We start from the raw sequence: 23,520 nt of genomic DNA on the forward strand, positions 1-23,520 counted from the left end.
TCTGATGATGTCTAAACATGTTGATGAGCTGTCTTCTAAAGACTAGATAGACTGATTTAAAGCAGCTCTGATCCCCCTCGCAGAGCAAAATCTCTGCTCTGGGCAATATATAAAATCAATACACAGAATAAAGCAGGAGATATTCATATCTACGGATGCCATGCATCTTTCAAATGCAATACTAAAAATGAATAATTAGCTAACATTATGGAAAGAAATGCTGATCTGTCAGCGATGGTGCACAGCACCACTCATAACATCTGTGTGATAAGACTGCCGAAAAAAAAACACACGAAAACGGATTTTTATACCTAATAAAAATGCAAATTAGTCGAAAAACTAACACAGTGTTTTGACATTAAATTCAGTATATTTTTGGGAAATTCTAGCATCTTAATGCCTGTTTGCATCCGAAAGTGAGAAAATATTGCTCGAAAATAAGCCAGGTATTTTTGAAAATAATTAAATAAATAAATGAGTACATTTTCTTTTATAAGATTATGAAATAACACGGCTAAAATAAATAAATAAATCCATATGGATTAAAATAAGCAGATGCTTAAGAGCCTTTGATTGGATAATTACTGCAGTCATTAATATGTTTCACCTGGGACGAGTTCTTTTAATCCTAATTAATACAAAGAGTCGCTTCTTATTTCCTAAACAACTGTCTCTGAAGATGTATCCTGTGGCTCTCTAAAAAGATGATGGCGTGCATCAAGAAAAGAAAACAACTAAATTACTGGAATTTACATTTTGGCATTCGACAGACGCACCTTATCCAGAACAGCTTACATTCTTACTGCATTATACTGTACATCTGAGCAGTTGCGGGTTCGGGGCCTTGCTCAAGGGGTTTGAACCTTAATCACTGAGCTATGGTCGGGAAAAAAAAAAATCATGAATGACTGAATGACCATACTCACATGACTGGGATTAAACAGCTTTTTTTTTTTTTTCTTTTTTCTATAAATTTAGTTCTGTCCAATTCTTTTTTCCCCGATTTTCTCCCCAATCTAGTCGTGGCCAATTACTCCCCGTCATTGTGTGGGCTCCCACACACATCAAGGCTACTACAACCACTCAGTCGGGAGGATGAAAGCTATCACGTGTTTCCTCCGAACCACGTGACGCGAGCCGACCGCATCTTTTCGAACTGCTCACTCACGCACCGTTAGGGGCGGAGTAACACACTCGGAGGAAAGCGCTAGCCGCTCCTTCTGTGTGCGCGAGCTCACAGACGCCCCTGATTGGCTGTAGCGCCGTGACTAATGTGGGAGCGCAAGTACCTCTCATCCCTCCCCCCTGAGAGAGCTCGGCCAATCAGCTCTCTCTGTGCCTCCGGCTGTGAGAGGAAAACAGCATCACCCGGGGTTCGAACCAGCGACCTCCGGATGATAGGGCGAGCGCTTTACCACTGCGCCACTCGGAGGCTAAACAGCTTTGACGGTGGACGAAAACTACTAGTTAGTGAGACTCATCAGAAAAAAGGAGGCGCTTGCGTAGTGCCCAATCACATCTATGGAGGTTTTTTTTTTTTTAAACCGTTGGAAGGGTTTAAGATGTGCTAGAGAAGACTTTATCGAGTGCTTCGACTCTCCCGTAATCGATACGAGGTCTCTGCGAAAAGTTAATGCAGCTCTGGATGGAAATAATTCCATAATGGCCCAGTGAATGTTGTACGTAATCAAAGCTAAAGCCGACCCGATATAAATTTTGTTCTAAGCTCACTTTTAAACAATTTTTGCCATTTTTTTGTTTTGTTTTGTTTCGTTTCCCCAGCATTAGGCTCTGATCTTTTTCATACATGTGTTTATAGAATCATAAAACATAATCATAAGCTTTGCTTCTGGGAGTTCAATCTAGATAAACACAGACAGGGTGAAAGGTCAAAAACAGACAACGCTGCTTATTTTCCCTGAGCACATCATTTGACTGAATGTCCAAAATTTTATTTCTAATAACAAATTATAACAATATCTAATATTTAACATTAAACCCCTTTTTCCTTTCTGCCCTCATTTGCAGTAAACAGGACAGACAGTGCTGCTCACCTCTGGGGCTCATCAGTGTGGCCTCCACGGCTTTGCCGCCGTCCCCGCATCGTGACTCGTCGAAGGGCACACACTGCTCGCCCGTGCCCGCCACCACCTGAGCGTTGTCCATGAGTGGGCGGACACCGCTCAGCGAGCGCACGCGGTAGATCTGTCTGGAGTTGGTGTCTGACAGGAACAGCGCTCCTGAGACCGGATCCACTGCCAGGTAATACTTGTGGCCCGGGCTGTTGCTATGGAAATACGGGAAATGGAAGGAATTTTCTTAATAGTCTTGGGCCAAGAGCACCGTCACCTTGGTGAGCATGATAAAATGTTAAAAGCTCATCTGAGCAGAGTAATGAGACTTCTAAAATAAGCTATAAAAAAGACATCACTTTGATAGGAATGCAAAATGGAAAGAAAGTGGATAAAATACAGGGGATTAATAGAGAAGAAAAAAAAGTGAAAATCTCTACTGCTACTGGAAACTTTCCTGTGTTAAAGGTACGAATCATGGTTGTTAAAATGGGTTTAAATCTATAATGAGGAAATAATTCGATAAATACTCTAAGTACTGTAATTCGGAATACTGCTTCATTTCACGCTTCTCTTTTATTCTCGGCCCAGAACATTTCCAGTGTGTTGATTATAATCCGTGCGACTCAGACTGCAGGTAGATCTAAAATTCTCGGGCTGCTACAGAATTTACAGCTAAACTATTCAGCATGCGAGGCCATGCCGCTTACCTGTGCCTGAAATCTTTATTTCTTCAATGCCGAGTCGTGGACACAAAAAAGGAGAAAGAAAGAGACGCATAAGAACGGTTGGAACTTGACAGAAACTGTACATTTCTTTCTTTAAAAAAAAAAAACAACAACCAACAACAAAAAAGCACGACAGCACGTATGTCTTACCGTAGCTCCAGAATGGCTGTGGTGTTGAGGGAAGGGTACACCCTCCTGACGAAGTTGAAATCGCCCACGTACAGGTTGCCCTCTCCGTCGCACGCCAGAGCCACGGGCGCCAGCAGCTTGTTGCCCTCGGCAAGGCCGCCGCAGCTGGGGCAGGAGATGCTGCGTCGCCTCCCGTTTCCCATGATGCTGCTGATGACTGGAGGCTGCTGCTTAGATATGAAGACGTTCTCCCCAGAGCCTTTATGGAGAATACCTGGGGGACGCAATTAAAGACAACGGCATGCATTTATTAACATTTGCAGTAATACACAGGATCCTGTTTTTTTTTTTAAAACAGACAAATGCCAAGTGGAAATTCTGACATTAGAAGCAGCAGCATTATTGAAAGATGAACTTCATTAATGATAATTATGATGATGGATATATAAATTATGCACAAACAATGATCGGGAAATATGCATGCCACAAAGTGTTTCATTTTGCCAAAAATTTGCCCATTTAAATAATTTTATTCATTTATAGCTACTGTAATAGTGTGTAATATTCCTAGCAGCTACGTCTCAACCTTCCTTTCTTTTTTTCTTTCCTCGATCAAACAAAAATGCAGCTGGTCTTGTCACAAAAAATACACAAAGCGTTTTTTTTTTAACCTGGCGTCAGAGCTTTACCTTTGACACTGCAGACTCCTCCTGTAAACCCTAACGAACCATCTCCCCCTAGAAAACTTCACCATATCAATAATTACACGGGTTTTTTATTATGTTTGGAGCATCTGCATAACAAGTCCCTGTATACTTGTTACAATCAGAGTGAACACATTAATATAACCCGCACAGCTGTAACTACTGTCGGTGCTGCTCTTATAGATAATTAATCAACACCTTCTGACCAGAAATGAGATTTCATCAGTGCTGTGGGTGCGAAGTGTTACATACCAGTTGTCTAATAAAACCTCATGCTCACTAATCAGCAGATCGGCAGCGCGTACCGTACCGTGCCTGTCGGATCGACATATTTGCATTTTATAACCGCCGTTTTATATTTAGCGCTGGTGATATAAAAAAGAGATTGTCTCTCGGATCATTACTATGGTGAGTCGTTTAGCTTTAATGTGCTTGGATCCTTTTTGTATTCGGCATTCATTTGTAACAGTTCCCAGTGTGTGAGTTCGCGTTCTGGCTCAGATGTGTCGATGTAAATATTTCGCACATCACACACGAACACACACTCTGGACGTTTTGCGGTATGACTCTGAATGAGAGGCTTTGAATGTGCAATTTTAATTACTCATCATGAAGATATATACACCTCATGCCAGAGGACGGGAAGTGTAGAATAAAACGAGCAGCATGTTAATACAGGCATGTCCTTTAATCCTGAGCACTATTGCCACATGCATTTTGGACGTAGTGTGAGTAATACCTTATGCGTGTGTGTGTGTCAGTAGAATCATCAGTTGGTTCCTTATCGTGTCCTTTCTCCAATGAAGTAATAAGCAGACTTGCGCAAACCGTTTATGTAAGAGAGCGTGATATGACGTCGCTCTGACGTCAAGCATTAGAAATTTTAAATCCTGACGATGATCAGTCGTGAGAGTCCAAATAAATAACAAAGGGGCAAAACTGGTGGTGCGCTCTAGATGAAAGAAAAGGGAATATATATTCTCTCTCTCTCTCTCTTTGCCTTGTGTCAATCACAGACAACTGAGAGCGAGAGAGGGTAGCAGTTAAGCCAAAAATATAGTTGGCCTTAAAGTCCTAAAGGAAGCAGTGGTGAGCCTTCACCCTCGCTGGTCAAGTAGGAAGAGCTGGCTGGTGGGCGGAAATTGGCAGAATCAGGCAGGAAAAAACGAGAGGAAAATTACAGCAAAACATTGTTTACACGTGTCGTTTCTTCTCTACTACTTTGTTATGCCTCAAGTCACCTTAATAACAGCAGCAATACTGTCAAATAACAATTCCACCGGCGTCCCGCCATCCTGTCAAATTTGTCCCACTCTTCCACTAACTGGATGTGCAATTTAGATAAAGTTTCTCCCGCCTGTTGTTGTTCTTGTTGTTGTTTTTTTTTTTAAATTTACCTGCCATTCCAAATAACCCCAAAAGTTCTCTAAGAGCTCGAAGCTGGGTGATTTGGCAGGAATGACAACTGTCCCAGAGCTCCATCATGCTCACTGATTGGGACTTACACTTACAGGCCTAGATTTAAAAGAGTGTCCAAATTGTTACGTTTGAAGATGAACGAAAAGAAGTAGAAGAAATATTGGTTGTCGTGTCCGCCACACCTCAATACACGAACCGGCCGATGTTTGAACCTGGAGAGATGAAGGAACACATATGATGTCTGAAGATCTTTGTGTTTTATCAGCAGAGAGAGCAGATTTAAGCTCCTGGCCAGATGCCATCGAAAAAATGAGTCATTATCATGCCAGTCATAGAGAGACCCAGAGACAGACAATAGGAAATACGTTTGCATTTTCCGGTTAAACAAAAGGGATCCAGCAGACACAAGCTGTTTGGATGTTTATTGGTCTGAATACAGGCTATAGATCGTGTTATGATATACGGAATCAGGAAGTGCAATATTTTATGCGCATACAGGCATGGCGCTCGCCCTATCATCCGTGGATTGCTAGATCGATTCCTGTACGTCGTAGCCTCCCGCAGCCGGGGGCTTGGAGACAGCTGATTGGCCGAGCTCTCAGCGGGGTGGAATGGGAGGCACTTGGCGCTCTCACATAAAACACGGCTCTACAGCCAATCATTGGCGTCTTCATCCCTCCCTGATTGGTGGTAGTAGCCTTAATGTGGGAGTCCCCTAGTGACATGTGGGAATTGGACACGACTAAATGAGCAAGAAAATCGGGAGTGAAATGAAAGCTCCATGTGTGTCCAGCTGCACAACACAACCGAGTGACACTGAAGATGTGACTGATTAGACTCACCATGGCGTATATTAAGTGTGTGGTGTTTGTCGAGTGACCAGCCTCCCAGGTTCGACGGGGTGAGCTCGTAGCCCTGCAGCACTGCCGTTCTCTTCTCCCACAGGACCTGAGTGGGACACGTCTCATATTCGTATCCAACAGAGACTGGAGTGAATGAGAAAGCGAGAGAGCAGAGGAGACATACAGGGAAAGAAATAGGTTCACACATAGACACACACACACGCATTTTATGAGCTTAATTTAATTTCACTGCTGACCAGGGACTACACAACTTATTGCTTCAACTAATTTGAAGAGAACAACATAGGTCCAGTAGGCCTTATTATCTGAGTGAGAGGGAGTCTCCATATTAAATGATGTGTGGTTGAGGGAATAGCACTGAGCCAGACTGGATGCATTTTTTTTTATTTTAATAATTGTTTATTTAAAAAAAGAGTTTTTGTTTTTGGCAATTTTCCTGTCTATCTATTCAAGTCTATTTCCCAAATTGCTTTTTAATTTTCTTCAGTCTTCCTGAGATAAAATTTCTTGCTAATGTTTCATTTTTAATTGCGTACTAAACCGAAGGGGAGAAAAAATGTAATTGATGAGCTTTATGGTACGCTGCTTTCATTTGAAAAAAAAATAAAAATAAAAATCAAAGACCTAATATATCCAAGACTTTACACAGACGTCCAGTGAATTAAAACATTTCTAGAAATCTTTTTTTTTTTCAGAAAACCCTAGCGCTAATCTCACTCACGCGAGGTCTTTTAGGCTACGTTTACATTACAAGCCAAGTTGATCAATTCCGAAAAAAAAATCTTTTTGGTCGGATCTGATTTGCACTTCATGACGGTTCACATTCATAATTAATGCAGACGTGTCTATACTCCGCAAACATCAATACATCTTTGCTCACACCATCTGAGCTAAAGAACGCCATGGGCTCGTGCTTGTATATTCTTGGGGTTTTGCTCTAAAGGATGCTGAGCGTTTGAAGGAAGGAAGCAAAACAAACACAAACGTGTAATGTGAACGTGATACACTTTAGCTATGAAAAAACGTCAGCGGGAAACGTTGCATGAATTCTAATCGGCTCGTTCTCATTCAAGCTGCATGACCGCGTATCGGATACGTATCTGATCCAAGACCACATACGAAAGTGACTCAGATCTGATATGAATAACATCAGATTTGAGCGTTCACACAGCCCTAAAAGTCACAGAAATTGAGTCCCATCAGGCTGGTAATTCGAACGCATCCCTGGTCAAAGCTGTTTTAAATTTTAACATTGTGAAATATTAGTTGCTTGTGCTTGAATGCCTTTTTCACTCCATGTATCCAGGAGGCATTACAGACCACAACCTCCACCTGTTGTGATACTTGAAATAGAACATAATCACATGACAAGCTCAATCAATCATATGACCAGACTCCCATAACCCCAGTTATCTGGACAACACAGATGCTAGAGAAAATAAATGTACTGCAAGCAAACACTCTCCGCACCCTAAGAGCACTCACCTACAGCCTCAGCCAGGCCATACACTCTCTGCCTGTAGGCGTCCGTCTTGTCCCAGATGTACGTGTAGGCCAGGTTGGGTGAGGCGTGGAACCACTTCTGAAACAGATGACCCTCGATGGCCACCATCAGATGCACCTTGGCCAGGCTGACAGGCACTTGGGCGGTAGTCATGGTGACTTTAAGAAGGGCGTGGTATCCGGATGTCCTCGAGCTCAGATAGCACAGGTTCAGACTAGAACCGGGGATCTCCAGTTGTTCATGAAGAACCTGTGTGCAAAGAAAGAAAGCCAGTTAAAGAAAGAAGCATTAATTAGTGATGATTGACGCTTCCCTCTTTTTTTTAACGCATACAGTAGAGTAAATTACATCAATGTGACGCTTATTCGGGAAATACATTAAATATGGCAAATAAAGAAAGGAAGAAATGAAGAAATTAAGAATGCACGTATTATCTGCATGTTATGCAGCTTTTCAAAGCAGCGAAAAAAAATATATAATCTCCATGAAGACAATATTACACAAAGGCGAAGAAGGTTACAGGTGATTAGAGAGACGCTCCAGGGAACCGATGCTCTTTTACACTGCTGTGAGTCATTGTTTTCTTAGTTTTACCAAGCTACTGCATATTATTGCCCTTCAGGCAAACTGTTTTAAAGCCCCAGGCTCCTCTCATTATTTTATTTTCAGGTTTCATTAGAAATTCAGTTTGGAATTGGTGAGACTCTTTTTTGTTTTTCGTTATTGACTGGCTGAGGAAAGTGGAGCTTTTCTGAGGAGCAACATGCGAAACGTGTTTAACGTAAAAAGAAACAGATATTAATGTATAAATAAAAATATACATAGACATATAATAATATAAATAGACATTATTAAACATACTGTATATGAGGCTGTTTGATGTTATAGGTTTTTATCTACAGCTTGTCTTTGTTGTAAGGTACGGAATTCAAACAAGAATCACAATTACTGAATCCATTTAATAAATAATAATATTCATATCCAAAGTGTGCCTCATACACCATGATCACGCTTATCCTTAATAGCTTTCCTTCCCAGTTAGTATTACCATGTTTTTCGTTAAGCAAGCATGTGTGTGTGTGTGTGTACCTGGCTTTCGGGTATAATGTGCTTGTCTGCGGGGTTGGAGCTAAAGAAGGAAGATAGAGGAGAGGGCACGAGCACAGGGTCAGGTCTGACAAAGCCGCTCAGGTCACAGCTTGGGACGACGGTCTCCTGCGTCTTTATGACCAAAGTGTCCATGGTGTAGAAGCGGTTCCAAGGCAGCCAGACGGTGCGCTCCTGCTTCAGAAACGGAGCTCGCTCAAAGCGCAAGGTCAGAGACACGCCCCCGTTAGCCACCAGGTCAAACCTGAAGACGCAGACAGAATCGTAAACCTAGGATCCCTCATCCACACTTCCCATCATTCCCATTATATACTGTGTGAAACAAAATACGGTGTTTATATCGATAGACTTTGCTGAAAACACCGTCTGTATGGATACTGACATGCCATCCTGACGAGTCATGGTGTAACCGTAATGTGGGTAGTTCACGAAGCTGACGTTGACGCCCACCAGAGGAGTGCCATCAGATGTCAGGACCTGTCCACGAATCAGAGACGCCAGGCTACACACGCCGATACAAATACAGAGACAAAAGCAAAAAGACAAAAGAGAAAAATGTCATATTTATTACTACATAGACCAGATGGGAGCTCTCATGTTGAATGGTGGGTCAGGAGTTTAAGATCTGGACTACTGATTAGAGGATTTAGAGGCCAAGGCGTGTCACATAACTGAAGGATAAAAGAATCTGAAATAAATGAGCTGGCATGGCCAGGCAAAACGAGCTCTTATGGAATTAAAGTAAAGAACATAATACAAACCAATGCAAAAAAAAAAAGTATATATATCTACTCCAGGGGCTTTATCTCACTGCAAAACCAGATTAATCCATTTTGGCAGTTTTGAGAAAATCGAGTTTTTGCAAAAGATGCAAAAAATTACTACAAACTGCCTCAAGGGTGTTAAAAAGCACAACTGCCAAAATATTGTGTCAAACTAGTTTTGGTTATAGCAGAATGATTTTTGTATTACAGTACCGTGCAAAAGTGTTGACCCCCCCATTTCTTTATATTTTGCCCAGTATTTTTTTTTCATGTAGTCTTGAGGAATAGTACTCCAGGCTCCCTCAAAGACTTTCTGGCTCTCATTTTCAGTCCAGTCCCTGCATCTGAGCAGGGACTGGACCAGAGGAATATTTTTGTTTGTGACCTATGAATCATTTAAGCATAAAAAAACGGCTCTAACGTAAGGCATGAACCAGTGTGCTACTGTACTGGTGATGCTGAGTGTTTGGAACAGACGAGAAAGGAAATGAGGCTGCTGCTGAGGTTATTACATAAACAACTGATTTTTACATTGTCTCTTTAAGCAACTTTGCAGCCTGTTGCAAAAAAAAAAACATTTGTTTTTGTTTCTTTAATTGAAATTAATTCAATATGAAGGAATAAAGGGTCCTGTATTTTGCAAAATGCTATATATCCACCTCTTACAGTTTTCTCAAATTGAAAAATCTGAGTCTGCAAAAGTTTGTTGCAAAATAAAGACGCACTTCAGTATTAATTATGTTGACATCTGTCACTCACAGCCAGATGCCCTGATCACAATTTGATCCTGGTTCAATGTTGGCCAAACCCTTAAGCTTGCCTATTTTTCCTGCTTCAAACACATCAACTTCGAGACCTGATTACTTCCTTTGCTGCCTAACGGGTGCCACTGCAACGAGATAATCAATGTGGTTCATTTCACCTGTCAGTGGTTTTAATGTCACGGCTGAACGGTATAAATATTTTATGGTTTTATTTGATGTTTTTTTTTTTTCTGACCTCCCCATCCTCATCAGTCTGGAAGATATGAAAAGCATGAAATCTGAAATAAAATGATTTAATGTTACCTGTGCCAAAGCACTGCCTCTATTGCTTCAATGTGCTTTCATGTGCTTTGCTAAAGCGATAAAAGCATGCCAACTGCTCTCCCACTGTTCTCAGTTGCACAAAAGTTGAAAACATCCTGTGTGTGTGTGTGTGTGTGCTTATTTGTGTGTTAGGGTGTGTTTGTGTGTGTGGACCTGTCAAATTCCATTTCGCATTGCTCAAATGTGTCTGCAATGGAAATGTGTGTGGAAAAGCAACAGCTTCTGCAGTAGACATGAAAGCTAGATTATTATGAAAACATATTTACGGGAATATATGAGCCCTGTGACATTAATATGATGGAAATGTGTTGCAGTGATGGAGTGAAATGGCACTGGTGAAAAGAAAATGGCAGGATTTGGTCATGGATTCGCTGTTGAAAGAGAGGGGAGGAAAAAAAAAAGCAGGTAGAATAAAATGGGAGTGTGTTGGTGAATATCTAGCACGTGATTAGATTGTTTATTGAAATTCCGATATTGTGTTTACAACTTACACTTCAGTGGCAAATTAATTCCAGGGGTTTTAATTAGCCTGAGAGAATGTGTCCGCTGGTTTATTATGTGATGTTTTGGGTCCACTGGCTGACCTTGATTTCCTCGTGGTCATATTAAACTCTTTTGATTAGCACCTGATTATTCGTAGGAGGTTGATGAAAGTCAAACCAGTGTATTATTACTATTTTTATTATTTTATTATTTTTTTATTTCATTTTAAAATAACTGTGCTTTAAGACACTTTAATACACTATATCCAGACACTCTATCTGATTCAAAATAATTTGACTACCCTTCTATACAGGTAGTCCCCTACTTACGAACGAGTTAGGCTCCGGGAGCACGTTCGTAAGTCGGATTTGTTCTTAAGTCCGACGAAGTATTAAGAGGCTTATACGTCTTTAACACGAATATACAATGTAAAGCATAGCAAGCCACTCGACTAAATCTGTCCCCTTTCTCAACACTGCCAATGTTCATAAGTCGGGCACTTCTAGTGTGTTTGTCAGGTAATTCGAATGATAACTTACCTGGCATTGAAGGGATTACTTCCTGGTATAATGTGAGTGCTGTCTCTTCCCACCAGCACCTTGATTCTGTCGTAGAAAGAGCTGACTTGCTTGCCGGCTGATTGGCTTTGCTGAATGATCTGGAGCGGGTCACGTGATCCACGGCATAGCGGATTACTCAGGCAAGAGCTCTGAGCGCAGCAGTCTGGATCCATGCAATCCACCAGGCCATCTTAAAACAGGAAACACAACTTATTATTAACTTAAGGGTATGTTTAAAAAAAAAACAAAAAAAAAAACAAGGATATTATGCGGTCAGCTCCAGAATTTTTGGCACCTTTGGTAGAGTTGGGGGGAAGCAGAGGTTATGAAAAACATCTTTGTGGATCATTAGGTTTATCTTAGACCACTGAACATATACATTAGAAGACCTTAAAATACGTTTTTATATGAAATGACACTTAAAACAATCTTGAAACATCCTAAGCAGAAATAAATTGAGTTGTCAGATGCCTTCTTGGCACTTAAAGCGTAAAACCACAAGCTCTAGAATATCTGACACGAAAAATCAACTCACGCAAGAATGTTCTGTAATTAACCATAAGCATGCACAAAATGTTTACCCAATTTTTAACTGTCTAGACTGGCTGAAGCTGCGACCACTGTAGCCTCAAATTAACATTTTTCATGGTCACCTCATAACATAAGGATGTGATGCTATTCTGCTCAACAGGATTGCAAAAAAAGAGTTTCCAGTTACCAATCTAGTCAATGTCTCCTGGATGGTTCTTATATTTCCGCACTATAATATGGAAGGTCTATTGAATGCTGTGCATGAAGCTTCCAAAAGATCAGCAGTTAAATTCTCAACCCAGCACATCTGGCACTAACAATCATGCCATGGTCAAAGTCCCAGAGATGACAGATGGCATGAATGAATAATCAGCGGTACAAGTGTTCCTATTAAAGTGGCTGATGCGTTTAAACTCTGACTGCCAGCTTAATCCTAAAGCTGACATTATGTTTTAGGTTTTAGACACTGCACTGCTTAAATATAAAGTAAGCCAACAAAATAACATAAAATTTTATATTAACATAAAATATAATCATGACTCAAATGAGAATGTTTGCTGCTATGGCTGTAATTAGATCAGCAGACAGTAATGAGAAGACAACGCCCATGCTTAATGATGTTCTAATTCAGACTTTCTCTGTCTATCTGTCTGTCTGTCTGTCTCAGACTCGGTCTCCCTTTCACACACACTCTTTCCGTCTCGTCTTTTTTTTAATTTTTTTTTATAATAATTTCTATCAAATTTACATCAAAGTCATGGGGAACATCACTCATAATCCTGGGGGGCTTTTCTTCTTTTCTTCTTTTATATAATCTCTCTCCAACTCCCTTCGTCTCTGTCTCTCTGTTTCCATACTCCTTTTAAACACTATTCCCCAAATGCAGCAGTCTCATCCGTCTGTAACACGCAACAAACACTCACTGCCAACGACTTTTACTGGCCTTTGTACTTTCTGACTCAACTGTCTCTGATCTGCACGGTCTCTCTGAAGTAACTCCCCTGTAGCAGGAAAAAGAAAACAGAGAGTGAGAAGAAAAGGAAATACATGTGCTTGTGACAGATAGAGAAAGAGAGACAATGAAAGCATGCGTGCGTGCGTGTGTGTGTGTGTGTGTGTGTGTGTGTGTGTGTGTGTGAGAGAGAGAAAGACAGGGAGAGAAGAGAAAGGAGAAATGTAGTGAAGGACAAACAACTTAATCTCTTAGTGCAACCCCGGGGGTTAAATTGGAGGCCGGCTCAAGGGAGCTGTGAACACCAATTAAAGTTGAGCTCTGCTACTGTAATTTGATGGAAATATAAATCATAGCATATTATAATAGTGATAAGGATAATGACGATGATGTAACGCATGCCACAACTGACAAACAAGCAGAAATATTACGTTCTGGATACAGAATAACGGTGAAAACGAAAGCCTTAGGAAAGAAAGGAAATATAACAAATACTTTTTAATCATATTTCCATGATATCAATGTTACGGATTTGAAATAACATATATACTGTAATTCCCTCCAGAATTATTGGCACAAAAAAAAAACACACATTAATAACTAAAATTCTCTATTCTACTGGTAGAGGATACTATTTGTTCAAGATAGTCAAGATTTGTTCTTTTTAAAAAAATATTTTTATTATATTTAATTAATGAGAACAACTTTCTATAGATACACTACCAGTCGAAAGTTTAGACACACCTTCTATAACCAGGATCTTTCCTGATTTTTATTTCTTTCTAAATTGCTATACTAAATATATATTGATTGATATATTATAATATTGAATAAATCCAACATATGCAATAATCTCCTTTGAACAGTTGATATTGAGATGTGTCAGCTACTTGCTCTTTAAATCCTTTATAACGGCTCTAATCTCATGAAGCTTTGGCAGTGGTGGGGTTTCATCTGCCTGCCTTCCTTCCGATCACTAACCCAAAGCCCGAACAAGATTTTGAGTCACCAGGGTGTAAATTGGTGATTTTTTGAGGCTGATATCTCTAAATGAACTACTTTTTGATTTCCTGTGATGGTCTTCACAAGAGCCAGTTTCATCATGGTGCTTGATGGGTTTCGCCAATGCACTTGACAATACTGTTCTTGCAAGAACTATTTTAGAACAGCTGACCTTGGTATCTTAAAATAACAACTGACTGTCGATGTTGCTGTTATCTAACTACCTAATGCCATATGTATTATTTCATAGTTTTCGAATGTAAAAAATAAATCACAAAACATTAAGTTCGAAGGTGTGTACAAATTTTTTGACTGGTACTGGACATGCAGTAAATTTATATTTTACTTTCAGTCCCTCTTCTTCTTACTTTCAGTAATTGCCTTTAAGCATGCCATGTTTCCCAGGGGTATACGTACAGTATGAGGACATGTGCCTTTTGAGATCTTCTGGAGTTCACACCTCGGATCCTCAGCTCTGATTTTGTGACATAATATTACTAATGTTACGGCTGCAAGTAAAATCCATCTATTATCCACTATCATGGAAAAGCTCCAAAAGATACCCAGTTTCTTCCCACCTCCGCCAGTAAGTGGATGTGCTATGTTGAACAGCCCTAGGTGTGAGTGATACAGCTAACGATATCTGGGATTATCTCAGAATCCACCACAACTCTGACCAGTCCAAAGCTCTTACTCAAGATGCCTACATTTAACATTCCTAACATTTAACCCTTAGACCGGCAAAGTAGTTTAAAAAGCCCAGAATCCTGGTGCTGGCTACTTTTTAGCTAAATCACAACAGGGTGTGTATTGATGTTGTATTGATGTTGATGGGATGCTTTGAGCATTCGATACTGCTGCTGCTCGTCGGGCTCTGAATCACTCTGGCTGGTTTCTAAAACACTAGCTGAGTCAGAATGGGCCAATATTTCATCTAATGTTTCAGCTGCAGTGGTACGTTTACTTCTATGTGCATTTTTTAATGCCTACAACACTTTTAGCAAACACATACGCAATGTCAACTAGACAGAAACCTACCGTTCCCTTTTCTGCCTGGAAATATCCTGGGCTAAGGAGTTCTTTTGCAACCAATAGAATACAGAATAACAATAGGACATTATTTATTTGCATGAGACACCCAAACAGTGACTAGCGGAACGTCTTTACTATAGGTTTCGGCCCAACGGTTACCAGTAAACAGAGTTACCAGTGAAACGTCTTTAGGTTTCGGCCAATCTGGGAATTGTAAACAGGGTTTACGTCTTGTATGGCACTCTACACATGTGGATGGCATTGGCACTGTGTGGATTTCTCCCAGACTGGCGACTTTTAGATGTCATTCAGCTCATGTCTGCATCACAATGCAGCTTGTTGGAAGCTGCTCGTTGCAGTTCTTTATAATAAAAAAGTCTGAGAGTAGTATATAATAACGTGCAACGTAAAAACATAACGCTAGAATTTATTTCCACGATTCTGAGAATCATGACAGAACATGAACGTGATGTTCTTTGCTACGGCCCTGCTGAAACAGAGAGGTGCTGTAGTTATTGGCATTATACAGTACACTGCATGTTAAGTGTGTGTTTGGGAGCGGTGTAGTTACTGTTCCTGAAAACGCTTGGAACATCTGAGCGATAACCATGTGAGAAGGAAGCGAGAGAAGGGTGAGGAAAGGTGAGGAGTGGCCAGGCATGTGGAAAAGAAAATCGCTTGATGTGGAATTCATTTTTTGGTAGCGTGACTTTTTGGAACCTGTACACGCGTCTTTAATTCGTGTATTTGTCTAAGAGGTGTTTAATTCGCCTCTGAAATTTTTGCTTTTTCACACTGTTTTTTTTTTTTTTTACACCGTTCCTGGTGTGTAAAGACCTTAAGGGTTAACATTTATTGGATATTTGGAACAGGAAGGAGTTCTCTTTTTAATTATTTTCAGACATTCAGTCGGGTCTCCAGTGTGCGTGTGCCAACAAAAAACATGAGAAAAACAACATTTCCTGCTGTTTGTCCTTTTTTTTCATTTTTGTATTGGCCCGGGCCAAAAAAGAACAAAAAGCAGGGAATGTATTTGTCTCGTTTTTCGTTTGTCTGTTCACGCACACTGGAGATCCGTCTGAATGTCTAAAAATGACTTGAATGTTCCCTTTAAGAGCTAAAAAAGTTTAGCTTGGCTGTTATGGGTTAGTGCCTAACTGGCCTTCTTCAGCTCTTTGCTGAGTTTAAACATTTCTATCATTTAACAGTCTGAATGTTACAGTCGAACCCTTCTTCGAACCTGTTTCAAATGCCACTCGGAGGAGGAAGGAGGAAGGGACATTGATTTGTTCTCACTAGGATGGAAGTGCACTGGAGGTGGAATGGAGATGGACAGTGTAATATGGGCTCTTGGGAAATGTGAGCCGTGGCCATGCAATCACCCAGATTTCATCCTGTCTGAAGACGCAGTGGTGTGCTCCAGTGCTCTCCTTGATCGAAACGTTCTGCCACATTCATAACGGAGACTTTCAAAAGCGTGCATTAGGAGGAGACTTTTATGAGGAGCACCTGTATTGATTTCATCGATTCACATTACTATATATTACACACATCATTTCCATGGAATAGGTTTTCAATTTCACTTTAGGGATCTATCTCATGGCTGAATGCGTATGCAATAAAACCTCATCGAATTCCATCGGCAGGAACGTGTCCCGCTGTACCACTCGGGCGTTCCTCCGGAGTTCCGTCTTAATTGCGGCCCAAATTGATTCTCACCTCCTTCGTTGTCTTTGTTGTCGTTGCAGGAGATCTCCATGGCAACGCTGCAACCAGTCCCCCTCCAGCCGGTGTGGCATTCGCAGCGCCAGCTGTTCTGACCTATAATGCACTGGCCGTTACCGTTGCACAGGCCAGGACACCCGTCTGTACGAGACAAAAAAGAAAGAGAGAGAAAGAGATGGATCAATTTTAAAATGAGATTTTGAGTTGTAGCAGATTACATCTGGGACCCCAGAGAGAATGAGGCACACGAAACATGAAACGCATGAATTGTACAGAGTGGGAGCCGGCTTAAACCCTGGCAAAGTGGTTCAGAATGCATGGTTCCAAACATATTTATGGGTGTCTAACATGACACACGTAAATGATACACTATATACAATATATATACGTGCAGATGTGCAAATGTAATTTACACATTAACTGAGCTTAACTGCTCGTCCGATGTGAATGAAATAATAAAAAAATCCTCTATTTTAAACTATTGCAGAGTGAAGTAGTTTGTTTAATCATCAGTTTCATGTTCCCAGTTTAAAACCCACTATTTCTCTTAGCTACACTCTGAGCTCAGGGATATTAACCTGACAAACAGAGATGCTCTGAAATTTAAAGAGCCTCTAACGTCCCAATGGGTGTGATTTTTTCCCCCCATCTTGTAGGAACAAGTAATTATCTTGAGCTTACAAATTGTTATCTGGTGCAAATAAGTTATTTACCATGTGTGCAAAAGTTGTTATCTTGTGGGAACAAGTTATTTGTTTTGTACACAAAGGTTATTATCTTGAGGGAACAAGTATTTATCTGCGAAGGTTTAATTAGCTGAGTTCTCTGTTATATGATCACTGTAGCCTTATGCATCTGATTTGTGTGGGCTGTATATAATAATAATAGCTTGTGCACGCAAGATGAATCATTTTTGAGCAAATGATGAATAACTTTTCAATAAGATAAACACCTTAAACCCATTAGATAAATAATTTGCATACATAAGATAAATGACTTGTTTGCAATAGGTATATGACTTATACATACAAGCAAATAGCAAACAAAACAAACAAACTTGTGTTTAGACAAGATAAACAACATGTAAACATGATGAATAATTAGTGGGCAAAAGATAAATAACTTGTACACACAAGACAAATAACTTCTTGGGACAAAATAAATAACTTGTGGGCCAAAGATAATTCATTTGTAAATACAAGATAAACAAAACTTGTTTAGACAAGATAAACAACATGTATACATGATGAACTACATGTGGGCAAAAGGTAAATAACTTGTACACACAAGATAAATAACTTGCTAAACAAGATGAATTACTTACTTCCACAAGATAAACAGTTTGTAAACAAAAAGACAAACAAATTGTTTGGACAAGATAATTAATTTGTATGCCCAAGACAAACAAATCACATCTTTCAGGAAGTCAAACAATGTTTTAATAGTTTTCTGTGTACGTATTATACAGGTATGAAACAACAATGTTATTAATAGACTGATTGTATTCAAAAGTGTTAAAATAATTAATAAACAATCCATGGCGTTATTACTCCAATTGCTGTTTGGCATCCATCCGAAATACACAACGGTGCTGCACTTTAATTATAAGGCTAACATATAATTTTTTGTCTTATGGTGTCTGTCTTATGGTAAATTAATAGTTAATATTCATTTATTGTTTTAATATTGTTTTCCACTCCAACCAGGCAAACAATGTCTACATATAACTTGCTTTGTTAAAGCTGGAACAGATTTGAGCCTCTTAGTTTCAGTGAAAGTATGTTTCTGTGTAATTATCTTACATTCTATAACATTGTATTCTTCCAGTTTCGTACAAATGGTTTCAGGAAAATGATAACACGGTGTGTCCAAATACTTTTGACTAAAACAGTGTACGTGTTTTACTATTACAATAATAGTAAAAAGCTGTATGATCTATATATGCTACTTTAGATACAGATAATAACAGGTAATGCCCTCATATTTCCCCATTTGTAGTAATCCAGCAAGTCCTAAAATACTGTAATTTTCTGCCCTTTTCCTGCATTTGCTTGTGTAATAGCCTCTTATGGTGCCTTTAATAGAGAAATACACTTGTAGAGAAAGCTCGTTAAAGACTGAAGATTGCTCAGCATGGTTGTGTTCCACCAGAGCTACTTGAGCATTTACTGTCTTTAAACAACATGAGAATAGTGATCGCGTGCGCACACACACACACACACACACACACACACACACACACACACACAGTGTTGAACCACAGAGCAGCCAATTAGTATTCTACCTACGTCGCACTGTTATTAGTATTCTGGCTAATTTACACCATAGTCAGACTGTAGAATCTCAACTAGACTAGTGCAAGGTGTGTTCATTCTCCTCGTACACACACACACACACACACATACATATTTATGCAGTACACAAGAGCTATCTACACAAATCTGCCCTAATTTTGTGACATATGGTGTATTGTTACAGCAGACCTTTATAAATTTTTCATTATTCCATCATTACTGAGCAAAATTTTAATGTGTTTAGCAAAAAACTGAAAACCTAAATAATTTCTCACCCACGATGGCACCCGATCAACAGGTATGATGCAAACAGGCCTAAAAAGTCACCCGTGTTATTAAGGTTAGTGGTGTTTAGGCGTGGCCTTTGTGTCTATTGGTTAAGGTAAAGGAGGCGTGGCCTTTGTGTCTATTGGTTAAGGTAAAGGAGGCGTGGCCTTTGTGTCTGTCTGCTACAATAAGGGAGGCGTGGCCTTCGTGCCTATCTGCTACAATAAGGGAGACGTGGCCTTCGTGTCTGTCTGCTACAATAAGGGAGACGTGGCCTGTGTGTCTATCTGCTACAATAAGGGAGGCGTGGCCTTCGTGCCTATCTGCTACAATAAGGGTGGCGTGGCCTTCGTGCCTATCTGCTACAATAAAGGAGGCGTGGCCTGTGTGCCTATCTGCTACAATAAAGGAGGTGTGGCCATTGTGCCTATCTGTTACAGTGAAGGAGGCGTGGCCATTGTGCCTATCTGTTACAGTGAAGGAGGCGTGACCATTGTGCCTATCTGTTACAGTAAAGGAGGCGTGGCCTTTGTGCCTATCAGCTACAATAAGGGAGACGTGGCCTTTGTGTCTATCTGCTACAATAAAGGAGGCGTGGCCTGTGTGTCTATCTGCTACAATAAGGGAGGCGTGGCCTTCGTGCCTATCTGCTACAATAAGGGTGGCGTGGCCTTCGTGCCTATCTGCTACAATAAAGGAGGCGTGGCCTTCGTGCCTATCTGCTACAATAAAGGAGGCGTGGCCTGTGTGCCTATCTGCTACAATAAAGGAGGTGTGGCCATTGCGCCTATCTGTTACAGTGAAGGAGGCGTGACCATTGTGCCTATCAGCTACAATAAGGGAGACGTGGCCTTTGTGTCTATCTGCTACAATAAGGGAGACGTGGCCTTTGTGTCTATCTGCTACAATAAGGGAGACGTGGCCTTTCTATCTGCCTATCTTTTACAGTGAAGGAGGCGTGGCCATTGTGCCTATCTGCTATGATGAAGGAGGCGTGGCCTTCGTGCCTATCTGCTACAATAAAGGAGGCATGGCCTGTGTGCCTATCTGCTACAATAAAGGAGGTGTGGCCATTGTGCCTATCTGTTACAGTGAAGGAGGCGTGGCCTTTGTGTCTATCTGTTACAGTGAAGGAGGCGTGGCCATTGTGCCTATCTGTTACAGTAAAGGAGGCGTGGCCTTTGTGTCTATCTGCTACAATAAAGGAGGCGTGGCCTTTCTATCTGCCTATCTGTTACAGTGAAGGAGGCGTGGTCATTGTGCCTATCCGCTATGATGAAGGAGGCGTGGCCTTTGTGTCTATTGGTTACAATAAAAGAGACATGACCTTTGTGTCTATCTGCTACAATAAGGGAGGTGTGGCCTTTGTGTCTGTCTGTTACGGTGAAGGAGGTGTGGCCTTTGTGTCTGTCTGTTACGGTGAAGGAGGCGTGGCCTTTGTGTCTATCTGTTACAGTGAAGGAGGCGTGGCCTGTGTCTATCTGCTACAATAAAGAAGGCGTGGCTTTTGAGTCTGTCTGTTACAGTGAATGAGGTGTGGCCTTTGTGCCTACCTGTATCTGCTACAATAAAGGAGGCATGGCGTTTGTGTCTATTTGTTATAATGAAGAAGGCGTGGCCTTTGTGTCTATCTGTTACAATAAGGGAGACGTAGCCTTTGTGTCTATCAGTTACAGTGAAGGGGGTGTCTCCTTTGTGTCTATCTGCTACAATGAAGGAGGCGTGGCCTTTGTGTCTATTGGTTACAATAAAAGTGGCGTGACCTTTGTGTCTTTCTGCTACTATAAGAGAGGTGTGGCCTTTGTGTCTGTCTGTTATGGTAAAGGAGGCGTGGCCTTTGTGTCTATCTGCTACAATGAAGGAGGCTCTGCTTTTGTCTCTGTTAAAATTAGAACACTTTAAACCTTAACTAACAGGAGCAGGAAATAAAAATGAACAAAACAAAAATGGGAATTTTTAAAACAGCATCACAAAAGTGCATTATTTAAACAACTAATTAAACCACCAGTACCAACAACACCAACAAGAGTTCAGTGGCTTGGCCATCCCCTTTAAAGATGAAAAAACTCAAGCTGTGAGTAGTCTGGCTGTAACCATCATAAATCCGTATATCAAAGCGCTTTGTGCGTTTATTTCACTTTGTGGCAGCTGACAACATTACAGCTGTAAGTGACTGGTAACATTAAATCCTTTGAGTGAACAGCTGTGAACAGCTCTGTGTGTGTGTGTGTGTGTGCATGTGTGTGTGTGTGTGTGTGTGTGTGTGTGTGTGTATTCACCGATAGTGCAGTGCTCGCCGTTCCAGCCCTGCTCGCACTGGCACTTGCCGTCTCTACAGGTGCCATGTTTCACACACAGCGGGTTACACAGCCTCTGATCACATCCAGCACCTGCCCAGCCCTCCTCACAGTGACACACACCACCCACACACACACCGTGGCTCCCGCAGTCTGCAGAACACACCTCTGCACACGGAGAGAGAGAGAGAGAGAGAGAGAGAGAGAGAGAGGGGAACAGAGATCAAGTTCACAAAGTGACAAAGATAAAATAATATTTTAAAAGAAATGAGGAAATAGCATGCAAAAGAATAAAGAGAGAAATAGAAAAAAAAATTAAAAGGAGAGAGAGAGTATTAAGAGGAAGAAAAGTCAAAAGTGAAACGGAATTAAGTGGAAGAAGAAAAAGAGGCAAAACACAGTGTAAGAGAAGTGTCAGAGAAATAAAGAAAGAGAGGTAGAAGAGGAGAATAACACAAGAGGAGTAAAAGGGAGGGAAGAGAGAAACAAAAGAGGGAAGCCGGGAGAAGAATATGAAATCAAATGAAAACTGGAGATAAAAAGAATGTAAAAAGTAGAAAGGAGGAACAAATGAATGAGTAAAAGAGTGTTAAGTGAGGGAGAAAAAGAGCATGAAAGAGAAAATGTGAGAAAGAAGAAAAGGAATAAATAATGGAAGACTGGACAGGGAACAAAGGGAAAAAAGGGGAAGAGAAGGTTAAGCAAGAAAAGAAAAGTAGAAGAGGAAGAGAAGGAAGGGGATGAGGAGAAGGACAAAGAATAAACAGAGAATAGAAGAAAAAGGAAATGGGATAAAAAAAGGAAATTTTACAAAAAAGAAAAAAAAGAAGGAATTAGGAGGAAAAAAAGAGTTAGAAGGAGGGAGGGGGAATAAAAAAGCAATGTAATGCAAGAAAAGATGAATTCTGAAAATGAATTTCTTATAGAAATGAATAAGAAAGTAAAAACAAGACAGTTAGAAAGAAGAATAAAGAAACAAAAAGTCAAAGCGGGTTAGAAAGAGAACAGAAAAGGAGAAGAAGACATAAAGAAGGAAGACCATGAGGAAGTAAAGGGAAGAGAAGAGGATTAAAGGATTAATGAAGAATGAGAAAGTGAAAGATAAGTGTATGAGCGCTGACCCGTGGAGCAGTCGGGACCCATCCAGTTGGGCTCGCAGGTGCAGAGGCCCGTGTCGGGGCTGTAGACGCCGTGACCGTGGCACTGCTCGGGACACTGAGAGCGGGGAACCTCACACAGCGGCCCCGCCCAGCCCGGCTTGCACAGACACTGACCGGATACGCAGGTGCCGTGACCAGAACAAGTCGGATCCAGACAGTCCACTAAGGAGGGAGAGAGTTCATGTAAATGAAATACAAACAAATAAATCAGAAGAATTCTTCAGATGTGTGAAAAAGCCCTTTTTTCCATCTTGGCCTCTGGACATGCATACATTTCATAAATCCATTTTTTGATGTGTGTGTGTGTGTTTGGAACTTGTTTTCATGCAGCTCCCTTAAACTGACTTCTGGAATCTTTCCAGTGCCAAAAAAAAAAAAAAGAAAAAAGAGTGAGATATATGAGCAGTGCAGTAAGTGAGAGTGTTCAGGCCAATTCTTTAAAAGCCTGATCAATAAGGCCAATTTAATCCCCTTCATACTGCTTATGATGTATGTTCCCCGCCGGAGGAACTATTAATACAACACAAATACAGAAATTCATACGGAATCTTGCCAGAAAAGGATTTCTTTTTGGTGTGTGTGTGTGTGTGTGTGTGTGTGCGTGTGTTTAGAGTGTGATAACTGTGTGTGTAGATATCGTGAGTGTAAAGCTCCTCTGAAAAGTGTAGAGTTCCTCTAAGCATGAACACATCGCGAAAATGACAACCGGCGTCTACGTTCCACTGCTGCGTGAAAGAAAGTAACCTGTAATGTTCCTGTAACAGTGTGTTGAACTGCTTTTAACCCATAAGAGCCCAGACCCAGCCCATTTCCCCCATTAAGGGACATTTCGGGGCATA

The 23,520-nt window shown here is 40.8% G+C and overlaps 1 protein-coding gene across 1 annotated transcript in view; it reads right to left on the bottom strand.

Moving 5' to 3' along the window:
- Nucleotides 1-23,520, bottom strand: part of tenm2b (teneurin transmembrane protein 2b) — a 141,338-nt gene that overhangs the window by 9,923 nt on the left and 107,895 nt on the right. Inside the window, exons 10-20 of the mRNA XM_053478437.1 lie at nucleotides 22,643-22,843; nucleotides 21,504-21,689; nucleotides 16,658-16,804; nucleotides 11,401-11,611; nucleotides 8,909-9,028; nucleotides 8,509-8,770; nucleotides 7,401-7,668; nucleotides 5,895-6,038; nucleotides 2,951-3,203; nucleotides 2,783-2,803; nucleotides 2,055-2,287 (exon numbers count right to left, since the gene is read on the bottom strand). Of these exons, the coding sequence (XP_053334412.1) occupies nucleotides 2,055-2,287; nucleotides 2,783-2,803; nucleotides 2,951-3,203; nucleotides 5,895-6,038; nucleotides 7,401-7,668; nucleotides 8,509-8,770; nucleotides 8,909-9,028; nucleotides 11,401-11,611; nucleotides 16,658-16,804; nucleotides 21,504-21,689; nucleotides 22,643-22,843 (2,046 nt within the window). The remainder of the gene's footprint in view (nucleotides 1-2,054; nucleotides 2,288-2,782; nucleotides 2,804-2,950; nucleotides 3,204-5,894; nucleotides 6,039-7,400; nucleotides 7,669-8,508; nucleotides 8,771-8,908; nucleotides 9,029-11,400; nucleotides 11,612-16,657; nucleotides 16,805-21,503; nucleotides 21,690-22,642; nucleotides 22,844-23,520) is intronic.

The sequence above is a fragment of the Clarias gariepinus genome, chromosome 19 (assembly GCF_024256425.1).
Source record: "Clarias gariepinus isolate MV-2021 ecotype Netherlands chromosome 19, CGAR_prim_01v2, whole genome shotgun sequence".
NCBI classification, from domain to species: domain Eukaryota; kingdom Metazoa; phylum Chordata; class Actinopteri; order Siluriformes; family Clariidae; genus Clarias; species Clarias gariepinus.